This window comes from Schistocerca americana, chromosome 5, assembly GCF_021461395.2.
Source record: "Schistocerca americana isolate TAMUIC-IGC-003095 chromosome 5, iqSchAmer2.1, whole genome shotgun sequence".
In the NCBI taxonomy this organism is placed as follows: domain Eukaryota; kingdom Metazoa; phylum Arthropoda; class Insecta; order Orthoptera; family Acrididae; genus Schistocerca; species Schistocerca americana.
This window is the reverse complement of record NC_060123.1, coordinates 547,853,478-547,867,527: the sequence shown is the minus strand read 5'-3', so window position 1 is coordinate 547,867,527 and position 14,050 is coordinate 547,853,478. Positions and strand designations below refer to the sequence as shown.

General features: G+C 44.4%; 1 protein-coding gene across 1 annotated transcript in view; it reads left to right on the top strand.

Moving 5' to 3' along the window:
- Positions 1 to 6,373, top strand: part of LOC124616105 — a 234,502-nt gene extending 228,129 nt beyond the window's left edge. The window contains exon 3 of the mRNA XM_047144364.1: positions 5,822 to 6,373. Within this exon, the coding sequence (XP_047000320.1) occupies positions 5,822 to 6,213 (392 nt within the window). The 3' untranslated portion in view covers positions 6,214 to 6,373. The remainder of the gene's footprint in view (positions 1 to 5,821) is intronic.
- Positions 6,374 to 14,050: the final 7,677 nt, after the last annotated feature.

The window sequence follows — 14,050 nt, the reverse complement described above, 5'->3', positions numbered from 1 at the left end:
GAGCGATATAAAATGGAACGAGCACTTAAGGACTGTAGTAGGGAAGGTGAGCGGTTGCCTTCGGCTTATTGGGAGAATTTTAGGAATGTGTGGCTCATCTGTAAAAGGGACCGTGTGTGAAACACTACTGTGACCCATTTTTAGATTCTGCTCGAGTGTTTGGGATACCTGCCATTTCGGATTAAAGAAAGATATAGAAGCAAATCGCTGAGGAATAAAATGAATAGGAAGTGCAGGGAAACTAGGACGAAATGGCTGCATGAAAACTGTGAAGAAATCGAAAACGAAATGAGTTTTGGAAGGAGTGACTCAGCATACAGGGAAGTCAAAACAATCTTCGGTGAAACTAAAAGCAAGGTTGCTAACGGGAATTCCACTTTTAAATGCGGAGGAGAGAATGAATAGATGGAAAGAGTACACTGAAGGCCTGTGTGAGTGGGAAGAGTTGTCTGATGTGATAGAAGAAGAAACAGAAGTCGGTTTAGAAGAGACAGGGGATCCAGTATTAGAATCAGAATTTAAGAGAGCTTTGGAAGATTTAAAATCAAATAAGGCAGAAGGGGTAAATAACATTCCATAGTAATTTCTCAAATCGGGGAAGCGCCAACGAAACGACTATTCGCGTTGGTGTGCACAATGTATGAGTCTGGCGACATAACATCTGACTTTCGGAAAAATATCATCCCACAATTCCGAAGACTGCAAGATCTGACAAGTGGGAGAATTATCCCACAGTCAGCTTAACAGCTCATGCATCCAAGTTTCTGGCAAGATTGATATACAGTGGAATGGCAAAGAAAATTGAGGGTATGTTTAATGACGATCATTTTGACTTTAGGAAAGGTATAGGCACCACAAAGGCAAATTCAGACGTTGCGGTTGATAAAAGAACAAAGACTAAAGAAAAATCAAGACACCTTCATAGGATTTGTCGACTTGCAAAAAGCATTTGAAAGAGTAAAATGGTGCAAGGTGTTCGAAACTCTGAGAAAAATAGGCGTAAGCAATAGGGAGAGATGGGTATTATACAATATGTACAAGAGTCAAGAGGGAATAATAAGAGTGGACGAACAAGAACGAAGTACTCGGACTGAAAAGGTTATAAGACAGAGATGTAGTCTTTCGCCCCTGTTGTGTAATCTATACATCGAAGAAGCAATGATGGAAATAAAAGAAAGGTTCAGGAGTGAAATTAAAATTCAAGGTGAAAGGATATCAATGATACGATTCTCTGATGACATTGCTGTCCGGAGTGAAAGTGAAGAAGAATTACATGATCTCCTGAATGGAGTGAATAGTGTAATGAGTACAGTCTATGGACAAAGTAAATAGAAGAAAGACGAAAGTAATGAGAGGTAGGAGAAATAAGAACAGCGAAAAACATCACATCAGGATTGATGGTAACGAATTAGGTGAAGTTAAGGAATTCTACAACTTAGGCAGCAAAATAACCAATGACAGACGGAGCAAGGAGGACATCAAAAGCAGACTAGCTCTGGCAAAAAGGGCATTCCTGGCCAAGAGAAATCTAATAGTTTCAGACATAGGCCTCAATTTGAGGAAGAAATTTCTGAGAATGTATGTCCGGAGCACAGCGTTGTACGGTAGCGAAACATGGACTGTGAGAAAACTGGGACAGAAGAGAATCGAAGCATTAGTGATGTGGTGCTACAGACGGATGTTGAAAATTTGGTGGGCTCGTAAGGTAAGGTATGAGGTGGTCCTGCGCAGAATCGGAGAGGAAAGGCATATGTGGAAAACAGTGACAAGGAGAAGGAACAGGACTATAGGACATCTGTTAAGACATGAGGGAATGACTTCCATTGTATTTTAGGGAGCTGTAGTGCGCAAAAACTGTAGAGGAAGACAGAGACCGGAATACACCTAGCAAATATTTGAGGACGTAGCTTGCAAGTGCTACTTTTAGATGAATAGGTTGGCACAGGAGAGGTGTTCGTGGCGGGTCCCATCAAACCAGCCAGATCACGGATGACTCACAAAAAAATCGACGCTATTCAGAGACGGGCTGTTATATTTCTTACATTTAGGTTCTGTCAAGACGTGAATGTTACGGAAATGGTTCGTGAACTCAAATGGGAATCCGGGGAGGGAAGACGTCATTCTTTCCGTGGAACGCTCTCGAGAATTATGAGAGAAGCGGCATTTGAAGTGGACTGCAGAACGATTCTTCTGCCGCCAGTGTACAGTGACAGTACAGAAATTGGGACTCGTGCAGAGGCTTATAGACACTCATTTTTTACTCTCTCTTCTTGAAAATGGAACAGTAAAAGAAATGACTAGTAGTGGTACATGTTACTGTCTGCTACGCGCTGTGGGGTGGCTTGCTGAGTATGTATGTAGATACAAATGTAGAAAAGGCGTGAGACTTGTCTCTGATCTGTGTCGGTTCTGATGTTTCTATTTCCACTGTTCTTGCGCCGTTTTAGATGGCTGCGACACACTGCGTTGATACACAAGCAAATCTGATGTCTTCATCAAAGGTGTGGTCATAGGTGCGTTCAACTACGATAGCTCTTTTCTGCCGTCCTGCCATGTCTTCACATTGACTCATCTTACTGCCCTCATTCAATATAACCAAGAGACAGATAGCGACACTTGACTGTCGTGATTTATGTCGCGGTGGAGGGGAGGGTTATATGAGCTCCTCTCCAAAGCAAGCAGTGTGCTCATTTAACGTCATGTATTTCCTGTGGTGAGATTATAATTTTTATACACTGAGGTGACAAATGCCAATGCTTATACTGTATACCCGGAGTCGCTTTACATTGCCTATAAACTACAGCAACGCACTCAAACGGAAACGTTTTAATCGCCTATATACACTGAGGTGGCAAAAGTTGTAATATGTCTCCAGATATCGTGTCAGATCTGTGTATGTTCGACGCAGTGCAGCAACTCGAAGTGGCACTGACTCAGCAAGTCGTTGAAAGACCCTTAGAGAAATATTGAACCGTGCTGCCTCTACAGCTGTATATAATTGCGATATTGTCACCGGTACAGGATTTTGTGCACCAGCTGACCTCCCGCCGTCAAATCATTCTCCCAAATTGTCAAGAATATTATTCAACCGACCGCGAACAATTGTGGTTGTTATATGACGGTTGATCACTTACAATTTCATCACCATAAGTGATCAACTGTCATATAAAAGCCTTTCACACTATTTTCGTAACACATAACTGATGCAAATCTATCTGCATCCTATACAGACTGTGATATACATAGTCAACCACAAAGAAGAAAACCAGCAGAAGACATCACCGATTTCGATTGCTAGCCATACACTGCCCCCTCCTTCCCCTAAAATGCCACACCAGCATCTGCAGTAAAAAACAATGGACAAAGTTTTAGACTGTTTATTTTTAAGTAACATTACTCTATGTATGTATGTGTGTATAATCGCCTGAAGATGAACAGAACATGTTCGAAACGCGTTGCATTATGTTAGATTAAGCATAAAATAAAAAGTGACTGGTAGTAGAAACTTGAAATAAATAATTATCCCACACAGTCACGGTTCACAAACATAGGCATTATGGCTGAAAATAATTATGTTCTCAAATGTCTGAAGCACGGAAAACGGTTCCGGATATCGATTTCTGTTTGAAATGTGATATAGACCTCCTCAGTCCTCGTTACAAGTGCTAGAAGTCTGTAATGGGAATATCCGAACACGTTGTATACATCAATTGCTTAGATTGTGTGTCTGAGAACAGCCGAAAAACTACGACGCGACCCCAATCGACCAAGATCCACACAGTTCAAAGATCATTTCTCCTAACGAGGTTCACTCTCTATAAAACAACCATCTCACAGTGGCAGAAAAGGTGCACTGTCGCTTCATAACACTACTGCCCATTAAAATTACTACACTAAGTAGAAATGCAGATGGCCGGCCGCAGTGGTCGTGCGGTTAAAGGCGCTGCAGTCTGGAACCGCAAGACCGCTACGGTCGCAGGTTCGAATCCTGCCTCGGGCATGGATGTTTGTGATGTCCTTAGGTTAGTTAGGTTTAACTAGTTCTAAGTTCTAGGGGACTAATGACCTCAGCAGTTGAGTCCCATAGTGCTCAGAGCCATTTGAACCATTTTTTAGAAATGCAGATGATAAACGGGTATCTATTGGAAAAATATATTCTACTAGAACTGACATATGACTACATTTTCAGCGGTGCATAGATCCTGAGAAATCAGTATCCAGAACAACCACCTATGGCCGCAATAACGGCCTTGATACACCTGGGCATTGAGTCAAACAGAGCTTGGATGGCGTCTACAGGTACAGCTGCCCATGCAGCTACAACACGATACCACAGTTCATCACGAGTAGTGACTGGAGTATTGTGACGAGCCAGTTGCTCGGCCACCATTGACCACACGTTTTCAATCGGTGAGAGATATCGAGAATGTACTAGCCAGGGCAGCAGTCAAACATTTTCTGTATCCAGAAAGACCCGTAAAGGATCTGCAACATGCAGTCGTGCATTATCATGCTGAAATGTAGGGTTTCGCCGGGATCGAATGAAGGGTAGAGCCACGGGTCGTAACACATTTGAAATGTAACGTCCACTGTTCATAGTGCCGTCAATGCGAACAAGAGGTGACCGAGACGTCTAACCAATGGCACCCCATACCATCATTCCAGGCGATACGCCAGTATGGCGATGGCGAATACACGCTTCCAATGTGCGTTCACCGCGATGTCGCCAAACACAGTTGCGACCATCAGGACGCTGCAAACAGAACCTGGATTCATCCGAAAAAATGACGTTTTGCCATTCGTGCATCCACGTTCGTCGTTGAGTACACCATCGCAGGCGCTCCTGTCTGTGATGTAGCGTCAAGGGTAACCGCAGCCACGGTCTCCGAGCTGATAGTCCATGCTGCTGGAAAAGTCGTCGAACTGTTCGTTGCCGGCAAGGGTGGCGAAGCGGTCCTAGACGCTACAGTCTGGTACCGCGTGACCGCTACGGTCGCAGGTTCGAATCCTGCCTCGGGCATGGATGTGTGTGATGTCTTTAGGTTAGTTAGGTTTAAGTAGTTCTAAGTTCTAGGGGACTGATGACCTCAGAACTTAAGTCCCATAGTGCTCAGAGCCATTTGAACCATTTTTTTAACTGTTTGTGAAGATGGTTGATGTCTTTCAAAAGTCCCCATCCGTTGACTCAGGGATCGAGACGTGGCTGCACGATCCGTTACAGCCATGCGGATAAGATGCCTGTCATCTCGACTGCTACTTATACGAGGCCGTTGGGATCCAGCACGGCGTTCCGTATTACCCTCCTGAACCCACTGATTCCATAGTCTGCTAACAGTCATTGGATGCCGACCAACGCAAGCAGCAACGTCGCGAAACGGTAAACCGCAATCGCGATAGGCTACATTCCGACCTTTATCAAAGTCGGATACGTGATGGTACGCATTTCTCCTCCTTACACGAGGCATCACAACAACGTTTCAGCAGGCAACGTCGGTCAACTGCTGTTTGTGTATGAGAAATCGGTTGGAAACTTTCGACATGTCAGCACGTTGTAGGTGTCGGCACCGGCGCCAACCTTGTGTGAATCCTCTGAAAAGTTGATCATTTGCATATCACAGCATCTTCTTCCTGTCGGTTAAATTTCGCGTCTGTAGCACGTCATCTTCGTGGTGTAGCAATTTTAATGGCCAGTAGTGTACATATGACAGTTACGTAACAGTCTTTTGCAGGTGGTTTTTTTTTTGGCCTACTGTGCTTAGTCAACAAGTAGTTTGGGTAAGAAGCGGTAGTGATGACGCGTGCCCTGTCTGCCTGTCCGCAGCGGACCCTGAGCAGCTGGAGCTGCTGAGCGCCTACCTGACGCGCCTGCTGGTGGACGGCTGGCCCGAGGGCGAGCCGCCGCTGCTGTACGTCGAGGGGGCCGACGACGACGACGTCGACGCCGCGGAGCGCGACAACGTCATCGGCAATGGCGCGCAGCCCATCTGGAAGCGGTCGCGCTACTACCGGCGCTACCCGTGGAAGCGGCAGAACGGCCGCTACCAGGCCGCCGACGACCGCTACCTGTGCCAGCCGACACGCGAGGACGTCTTCCAGCTGCTGGTGGCGCTGCACGAGGCGCGCCGCGGAGACTCCAGCCGCACCGTCAGCTTCTGCAACCGCCGCCGGCCCGCCAGCGCCATCTTCACCAACATTCGCTTTCTCGGCCGCTAGGCATCAGGCGTCACCGCTCCCTCCCTCCTTGTCACAGCCACTGCCACCGCCTACACCTCAGCGCTTCGCTTCTCGTCCACTTCACTGCAAGCCTGTATTCTCCATTCCACCCTTTCTTTCACGCTACAAGAGGCCGATGACGACGAACGACAAACGGGAATAGAAATGGAAAAAAAGTCTGACTTACGGGGAACCAAAGGGTATAACCCTATTTTGAATACCAGGATGACTCTTCATTTGTGGCTACATGCACAGACATAAATTACCTTATGGCAACAGTGTTTAACATGTAGAAACTAGACATATATCCTTCTGACCAATTACGTGTATATCTCCACGTAAGTGAGTCTCCCTTCCCAAAACAATAATGCCAGTGGTTCAAAATTACGAAGAGTTCTCGCATTGAATGTGAGAAATGACGGACTAGTCACTCCATTTTCCTGTCGTTGATAGTGAACTGTGTGATCTGGCTTCTCGCATGCCACTCTCTGGTTTTTCTGGTCTGCGACATCGAGTGGGCACATTTCCGAGAGATTCGTGACCTGGTCAACGGCTCCCATTTAGAAAGTCTTTCGTCGTTTTCGAGGTCTGGTTCATACCGGGAGTCCTGTTGGTTCTGTACTCATATCCCACCAACCGATATTTCTTCCTGGATATGTTTTAAGCTGGCGCAGTATTCTGTCACGTCAACTTTATTTGCGTTCAAAGCTAAATCATATTTCTTTCTCTCAATCCTTTTCTATCTGCGCCAGTCACTTTTATTTTCCGGTGTTGAATGTTAATAAACTGTTGTCTGGTCTTAGAAGCACGAACTTCTGAACGCATGCTTGCAAACTAACAGTTTTGTGGGCATGAAAACAAGAACTGTTCCAAATTCGTGTCAAAGACAGGGAATGAAGGAACACAGGACTACGAGTAGCGAAAAGAATAACAACTCCTCTTTTCCTGTCGTCACAATGTCTATAAAACTATTTTAATTTAGTATAAAATCAATTCAGCTATCATTTCATCCTATCATCTACATGTCAGCATACTATTGCACTAGACATGCCGAAACCTTTAGTTGAAGTAAAATTTCATCCATAAGTATATGGGGAACAACGAATATGGCAAGCTGTGCCTCCATCTGTGTATAGTGTTACAAAAGGTATTATGTTGCTTCTCATCATATACCAAGTTTCATCTGCAGTGTTTCTTTCAACACAGAGCGATCTGTTATGTTCCTGATCTCATACACAGTATTTTTTTTTTTTTTTTTTTGCTTATATACCATAAACTTTGTTTTGCTCCTTGAGTGTGGCATTCACAGATGTTCTCCACATACCCAGCGACGAATATAGTAAATAGCTATGAAAACAAAGCGGTAACATACTCAGAAGGTATTATGTCCTAATCCTCCTTCCCAGCTTTATTAACAGTTATCGTCTGCATATTACACAGGTTTAGACTGAAGCGAGGCGTAGGTGGTGGCAATGTCTTAAAATAAGCAAATATTATGAGTGTAGCATATCGTAATAAATCTTACAAACGCATATCAAAGTATTTCACATGTTTCTTCTTGACGTTGGTCATTACGTACTGAATGTCTGTTTCTTGCAACGCATACACGTTGCATGCCTCATTCCCTTTCAAATTATGACCCGAATCAATTTCCCCAAGAGGTAAATATTAAAATGAATGAATATCGAAATGGAAATCAGTCTTAAGAACACATTTCTGTCTATTTAAAGTATCTGTAAGAGTTTCGAAATTATTATCGTAATTAAACATAACTTATTTATGTCATGGCTAATGATATTAAATAGGTACTTACACTGTTAACTTCTCAATCGTCTTCAACTTACATTGGAAAAATGAACCGCTTGTCTGACGTGTGTATGATAAATGGCAGGTATTCGAATTCTATGTGCTGCTGTCAGGAATGCGTGTTTGCATTAAATGATATATATGCATACTTAATGTTTACCACGTTTTAATAAAGGTATATTATAAACATTTCCGTAAACTAGTTTCTGTTACAACCATTATCAGTTTTCACGTAATTATAGCAGTAAGATCTATGACCATGTCGGAAAATATTTTAATATGTTACGATAACAGTAAACGGGCTGCTGGGGAGTAAGGGCCAAACCGAAGTCGAGGATACAGCAGAGTTATATATCTTTTTTCTTTTATATTCCGAGACGCAAGACACGGTAGGATGCTTAGAACAGTTAAGTAACTAATGGTTTTACAGACAAGCTCAGCGATCTGTATAGTACAACCTGATTCAGAAAAAAGATTAGACAGACTCTGACTGAAGCAAAAATTAACTTGAAACATTTAAGCAAAATATGATTTTACAGGCAGGCTCAGCAATCCGACTAATTAAGTAAAATGATCGAAGGAACTTTAATTAAAGAAAAATTTTACTATGAATCTAAAAATACTAAAAGTTTTTCAATATCTTAAAACTGAGCAATTTCAGGTATCTGAAAATAGATATTCACACAAACTTCATAGCTTTTATTAAATTTACACTCCTGGAAATTGAAATAAGAACAACATGAATTCATTGTCCCAGGAAGGGGAAACTTTATTGACACATTCCTGGGGTCAGATACATCACATGATCACACTGACAGAACCACAGGCACATAGACACAGGCAACAGAGCATGCACAATGTCGGCACTAGTACAGTGTATATCCACCTTTCGCAGCAATGCCGGCTGCTATTATTCCATGGAGACGATCGTACAGATGCTGGATGTAGTCCTGTGGAACGGCTTGCCATGCCATTTCCACCTGGCGCCTCAGTTGGACCAGCGTTCGTGCTGGACGTGCAGACCGCGTGAGACGACGCTTCATCCAGTCCCAAACATGCTCAATGGGGGACAGATCCGGAGATCTTGCTGGCCAGGGTAGTTGACTTACACCTTCTAGAGCACGTTGGGTGGCAAGGGATACATGCGGACGTGCATTGTTCTGTTGGAACATCAAGTTCCCTTGCCGGTCTAGGAATGGTAGAACGATGAGTTCGATGACGGTTTGGAAGTACCGTGCACTATTCAGTGTCCCCTCGACGATCACCAGTGGTGTACGGCCAGTGTAGGAGATCGCTCCCCACACCATGATGCCGGGTGTTGGCCCTGTGTGCCTCGGTCGTATGCAGTCCTGATTGTGGCGCTCACCTGCACGGCGACAAACACGCATACGACCATCATTGGCACCAAGGCAGAAGCGACTCTCATCGCTGAAGACGACACGTCTCCATTCGTCCCTCCACTCACGCCTGTCGCGACACCACTGGAGGCGGGCTGCACGATGTTGGGGCGTGAGCGGAAGACGGCCTAACGGTGTGCGGGACCGTAGCCCAGCTTCATGGAGACGGTTGCGAATGGTCCTCGCCGATACCCCAGGAGCAACAGTGTCCCTAATTTGCTGGGAAGCGGCGGTGCGGTCCCCTACGGCACTGCGTAGGATCCTACGGTCTTGGCGTGCAACCGTGCGTCGCTGCGGTCCGGTCCCAGGTCGACGGGCACGTGCACCTTCCGCCGACCACTGGCGACAACATCGATGTACTGTGGAGACCTCACACCCCACGTGTTGAGCAATTCGGCGGTACGTCCACCCGGCCTCCCGCATGCCCACTATACGCCCTCGCTCAAAGTCCGTCAACTGCACATACGGTTCACGTCCACGCTGTCACGGCATGCTATCAGTGTTAAAGACTGCGATGGAGCTCCGTATGCCACGGCAAACTGGCTGACACTGACGGCGGCGGTGCTCAAATGCTGCGCAGCTAGCGCCATTCGACGGCCAACACCGCGGTTCCTGGTGTGTCCGCTGTGCCGTGCGTGTGATCATTGCTTGTACAGCCCTCTCGCTGTGTCCGGAGCAAGTATGGTGGGTCTGACACACCGGTGTCAATGTGTTCTTTTTTCCATCTCCAGGAGTGTAGATACAAGATTGAGAACAAAGTGTAACATAGTAGCCGGGTGTTGGTCCTCTTAGTTGACCTAGGCGCCGGTCTACGCACAGAATAACTTCAGCAATATTCCACAAAGAAGTGGAGGGGATCTGAACTCACCAAAGGCCCACTAATACGTCATCTCTGCTAATCAAGACATACTTTGCCTGAACACTAACCAGAAAAGAAGGAAAACGAAGTTTGGTTTAAATTAACAATTAAGAAAGAGCATGAGTCAAACACCCACCTATAAAGGTAGCATAAAAACCTTTTCCAAATTTTAATTTAAGTTACTATAAACCACGCTTAATGGATGGATTAAAATAGCAAAAAGGTATCCTGAGGTGCCTTTTAACGATGATGTAGAAGAAAAAATTCTCCAAAGCTTTTCAAATTCTCAAGTGGTAAACAGACATTTAAGTAAATCTTCACAGAAACTTTTTGGCAGATTAAAACTGTTTGCCGGACCGAGACTCGAACGGGCGACCTTTGCATTTCGTGGGTAAGTGGTCTACCATTTTTTTTCTATTTTGTTCGTTGAATTTGTTCGTATCGGCCGTCCGATGACACCCGTTCAGGTTGTTCGTTGATCCGTTCACTCAGTTTTTTTTATTACATACCATCTGAGCTACCGAAGCACGACTCACGACCCGTCCTAACACCAGTAATTCCGCCAGTACCTCGTCTCCTACCTTCCAAAGAAGCACTCCTGCGATATCCTTTCTTCCAGTAGCTCTGCTTGCTTCGCAGGAGAGCTTCTGTGAAGTTTGTAAGGCAGGAGACGAGGTACTGACGGAATTACGGCTGTGATGAGGGGGTCGTGAGTCGTGCTTGGGTAGCTCAGATGGTAGAGCACTTGCCTGCGAAAGGCAAAGGTGTCGAGTTCGAGTCTCGGACGCCGGCACGGTAGCTCAGCGTGTTGGGTCAGAGAGCTGTTGGCCTCTGTAATAAAAAAAAAACTGAATGGAAAGATCAACAAACGAACTTAAACGGATGTCATGTGACGTCCGCAACGACCAAACAAAACGATAAAAAAAATAGGTAGAGCACTTGCCGACAAAAGTCTAAGGTCCGGAGTTCGAGCCTTGGTCCAGCACACAGTTTTAATCTGCCAGAAAGTTTCATATCAGTGCACACTCCACTGCAGAGTGAAAATTTCATTCTGGAAATGTTCACAGTTTGAAAAATAGTGAAGTTACAATGAGCTGTCATTAAGGAGTAATAAAATTGTTCCAGACTACAAGCAATTTCACAATAGTGAGGTTATATTGCCACTCTCAAAGGACAAGCAGTTTAACTTCCAGATAGCCCACAATTCAGAAGCAGAAGTTCCAGACTTAAAATTACTAACAATTAATTAACAAGTCGGAAGTTCTGTAGATCGTAGTATGCTGGAAGGGACTAAACACGCTGGAACAGCCAAGTCAAATCACATAACAGCTACAACATCAAATAACAACTACGAAGTGGTGTAGGAAAACAAAGCACACAGCAGAAGTGGAAGCTGTAACAGTAGCCACTGAATGGGAGAAGTCACCAGTAAGGTTGGTAGCCAGCGGGCCAGTACACACAAACTCCATACGGCAAACAGTTTCATGAGACGGCACACATTGCCCACCAAGACCACATCCAGTTCCGCCATACGAGGTGTCTCCAGCAGCTGGCCGCTGCAACGTAACCGCTTGTGCCCGGCCGCACTCCTTACCCTCGAGCTTCCCCCGAGGCCCTCTGCTACTTCACACGCGCGGTCGCTGTGTCCCGAGGTTTAAAATTACTTTTCAGCACTTACATTGTTTTGGCCCGTTTCATTATTCCCGCGTGTTTTTCTACGGACAAGCGTTCGGTTTCCAGCGCACTACAAAGCACTAGCCACCTCAGTCTTTCGGCTTACACAAGGTGAACCAGAACGCCACCGACAAGTAGGATAACCTGTTATTATGTTTCCATTGCGATCTGTGGTTAATTGAGTCGATGATGCATTTGAGTACGCGAAGATATTTTCTTCTTATTTATAACTTCAAGTGTAATCTGCTCTTAACATATACAGGGTGATTCACGAAGATATGCAAGTATTTTAATATGTTATTCTACAAGTGTAGATAAAAACTGAAGAAACTGCAAAAAGGTGGGAATTTAAGGAGATGGGACCTGGATAAACTGACTAAACCAGAGGTTGTACAGAGTTTCAGGGAGAGCATAAGGGAACAATTGACAGGAATGGGGGAAAGAAATACAGTAGAAGAAGAATGGGTAGCTTTGAGGGATGAAGTAGTGAAGGCAGCAGAGGATCAAGTGGGTAAAAAGAGGAGGGCTAGTAGAAATCCTTGGGTAACAGAAGAAATATTGAATTTAATTGATGAAAGGAGAAAATATAAAAATGCAGTAAATGAAGCAGGCAAAAAGGAATACAAACGTCTCAAAAATGAGATCGACAGGAAGTGCAAAATGGCTAAGCAGGGATGGCTGGAGGACAAATGTAAGGATGTAGAGGCTTGTCTCACTAGGGGTAAGATAGATACTGCCTACAGGAAAATTAAAGAGACCTTTGGAGAGAAGAGAACCACTTGTATGAATATCAAGAGCTCACATCGAAACCCAGTTCTAAGCAAAGAAGGGAAAGCAGAAAGGTGGAAGGAGTATATAGAGGGTCTATACAAGGGCGATGCACTTGAGGACAATATTATGGAAATGGAAGAGGATGTAGATGAAGACGAAATGGGAGTTACGATACTGCGTGAAGAGTTTGACAGATCACTGAAAGACCTGAGTCGAAACAAGGCCCCCGGAGTAGACAACATCCATTGGAACTACTGACGGCCTTGGGAGAGCCAGTCCTGACAAAACTTTACCATCTGGTGAGCAAGATGTATGAAACAGGCGAAATACCGTCAGACTTCAAGAAGAATATAATAATTCAAATCCCAAAGAAAGCAGGTGTTGACAGATGTGAAAATTACCGAACAATCAGTTTAATAAGCCACAGCTGCAAAATACTAACACGAATTCCTTACAGACGAATGGAAAAACTAGTAGAAGCCGACCTCGGGGAAGATCAGTTTGGATTCGGTAGAAATACTGGAACACGTGAGGCAATACTGACCTTACGACTTATCTTAGAAGAAAGATTAAGGAAAGGCAAACCTACGTTTCTAGCATTTGTAGACTTAGAGAAAGCTTTTGACAATGTTGACTGGAATACTCTCTTTCAAATTCTAAAGGTGGCAGGGGTAAAATACAGGGAGCGAAAGGCTATTTACAATTTGTACAGAAACCAGATGGCAGTTGTAAGAGTCAAGGGACATGAAAGGGAAGCAATGGTTGGGAAGGGAGTAAGACAGGGTTGTAGCCTCTCCCCGATGTTATTCAATCTCCATATTGAGCAAGCAGTAAAGGAAACAAAAGAAAAATTTGGACTAGGTATTAAAATCCATGGAGAAGAAATAAAAACTCTGAGGTTCGCCGATGACATTGTAATTCTGTCAGAGACAGCAAAGGACTTGGAAGAGCAGTTGAACGGAATGGATGGTGTCTTGAAGGGAGGATATAAGATGAACATTAACAAAACCAAAACGAGGATAATGGAATGTAGTCGAATTAAGTCGGGTGATGTTGAGGGTATTAGATTAGGAAATGAGACACTTAAAGTAGTAAAGAATTTATGCTACTTGGGGAGCAAAATAACTGATGATGGTCGAAGTAGAGAGGATATTAAATGTAGACTGGCAATGGCAAGAAAGCGTTTCTGAAGAAGAGAAATTTGTTAACATCGAGTATAGATTTAAGTGTCAGGAAGTCGTTTCTGGAAGTATTTTTATGGAGTGTAGCCATGTATGGAAGTGAAACATGGACGATAAATAGTTAAGACAAGAAGAGAATAGAAGCTTTC